The 2,500-nt window shown below is 40.8% G+C and overlaps 1 protein-coding gene across 1 annotated transcript in view; it reads left to right on the top strand.

Annotated features, from left to right (window-relative positions):
• The window catches only part of LOC122254887 (contactin-4), a 79,777-nt gene that overhangs the window by 49,729 nt on the left and 27,548 nt on the right, over window positions 1–2,500 (top strand). Inside the window, exon 8 of the mRNA XM_043018744.2 lies at window positions 2,335–2,479. Within this exon, the coding sequence (XP_042874678.2) occupies window positions 2,335–2,479 (145 nt within the window). The remainder of the gene's footprint in view (window positions 1–2,334; window positions 2,480–2,500) is intronic.

The raw sequence follows: 2,500 nt of genomic DNA, 5'->3' as shown, positions 1-2,500 counted from the left end.
GACCATCTCAACAAATGGCTTTAGCAGACTAATGGTTCTGTGGAACTCTACGGTCAATACCTCCCGGTTTCATTACCTCGTCGTTTTGTCAATATGCTGCCCCTGTTTTCATTGAGACACGTGTGCTTATTTTGATGTTTACGGTGTTGATATCATGTATGCATGAAGAGGAGAAATAATCTTAGAAGAAATGCGATGAATTATCATCATTATCACCATCATCACTATCATCATCATTATCCTTATCATAACATCATCAATCATCATCATCATCATAACATCATCATCATCATTATCATTAACTATTATATCCATTATTATTATTCTCATTATCACCATAACGATCATTATTATTATTATTATTATTATTATTATTATCATCATTAATAGTATTGTTATTACCATGATCATTTTTATTATTATCATTATCATATTTGGTATTAACATTATCAATATTATCATTCTTATTGTTATCATTCTTGTTGTTATCATTCTTATTCTTATCATTATTATTACAATGGTTATTTATCTACCTGTATATTCATATCAGTATTGCTATTAGTATTATTCATATAATTGCAGATTGATAATGATAAAAGCATTAACATCAATATCGTGGTTATCATTACCATCATCTTTGCTATAATGTTCATAGAAAAAGAAAAAAACATGATGAAAATGATTATGAATAAGAATAAGACGACTAGTGATATCGACAGTGAAAATAATGGTAAACTTTGCGAAGATTGAAATGATTATTGGTGTTGCACAGCTACAAACAATCGATTTAATCTATTTATAAAATGAAAATCGAGTGCGCCTACACCCTAGTGTTGTAACCGACCGCGTGCCCGACTGTCCAAGGAACGAGAACAATATGCGACGCCTCAATATTGGAGTGTTGGAGACCCGCTATCAGTAAGCAGGTGCAGGTTCCCACGCCTCCCCCCCCTCCCCCCTCCCACCTCCCCCCCTCCCGCCTCCCGCCTCCTCCCCCCGCCCCGCTCCCACCTCCTCCTCTCCCTCCCTCTCCAGCTCGTCTCAGTCCCTAGCCCTAACCCACCACCTCTCATCCACTCCCTTTCCCCAGGCCACCCTCAGTCCACCTCTCACCCGCCCATCACACACCCTCTCCCTGTCTTCCTGCCTTGCTATGCTGTCTTGTCGTTCCCCCTTTTCCTTGAGGCGTGTGACAGGTGACAGGTGAAGGCTTCCAGGCCCTCTCCCCCTTGTCATGTTCTCTTGACTGGTCTGTCAAGCTGTTTTGCGTGCGGATGGAGTCTGTCTCATGCACGCACACACACACACACACACACACACACACACACACACACACACACACACACACACACACACACACACACACACACACACACACACACACACACACACACACACACACACACACACACACACACACACACACACACACACATATGTTGACCTTTCATTCGTTGTCAGCTGATTAGTTTGAAGATATTCTGTTTCTTGTTTGGTTATAGGATGAAGTTAGGGATTTTTTTCTCTCTCTCTTCTTTTATGAATCTGACATATCCTCTTAAAACACCAACATTCAGAATTTTTATTCATATTAATATAAGCATCTTATACAATAAAACAAAAAAACAAAAATCCTTAAAATAAAATTCGATCGAAGGTTAATCCCATTCCATCCTTCGAACGATATCCTTTCTACCGACTAGACATGGACTTCTTCCCCTCCTCCCTCCTTCAGATGACCCTAATTTCCCAGCTAACTAATCCCGAGGAATCTGACCATTCTTAAGATATCTGACATTAATTCTATCTCTCCCCTCCCTCAACAAGACACCATCATCCCCTTAGTTTCCATAATGTAGTCCCCTTGACCTTTTGAGCCAATAATGTGTGTGTGTGTTTGTGTGTGTGTGTGTGTGTGTGTGTGTGTGTGTGTGTTTGCTTGTGTGTGTGTGTGTGTGTGTGTGTGTGTGTGTGTATGTGTGTGTGTGTTTGGGTGTGTGTGTGTGAATGTGATGTACATGTGCTTGTATGTGTGTATGTCTCTTTCGCTTTATTTTTTAAACAAGATACACACTACATTATATTTTTTTACGACCCAAACGACGCACGGAATGTATCTCTCTCTCCCATTCAAAAACCTATCTCAAAAAATCCCTTTCATCCTTACTCCGACCGATAGCAGATCGAAACCGCAAAACAAAAAGCAAACCCCCCAAAATAGACCATTCTCTATGAGAAACAACAACAAAAACTATTTCCTCACAGATCGAACAAGACGTTGATACTTCCCTTCTTCAATACTCAAATATTTCTTCCCTTCTGTGCCTCCTGCAGGATCTATCGCAGAAGAACGTGAGTCGCGATCGCCAGCAGCTGGAAATCAGCTGGAGTGATCACGGAGCCACTCTTAGCTGTTCAGCCTCCAGCCCAGCACTCCCATCTCGCATCGTCACTAACAGCACCATTTTCGACGTCCATTGTAAGTCTTTCGTTGTTTTTT

Source organism: Penaeus japonicus, unplaced genomic scaffold, assembly GCF_977035675.1.
Source record: "Penaeus japonicus unplaced genomic scaffold, GWHDUDI00000001_assembly GWHDUDI00000014, whole genome shotgun sequence".
Classification (NCBI taxonomy): Eukaryota; Metazoa; Arthropoda; class Malacostraca; order Decapoda; family Penaeidae; genus Penaeus; species Penaeus japonicus.
Note: the sequence above shows the minus strand (reverse complement) of the source record. Positions and strands in the feature narration are given on the sequence as shown.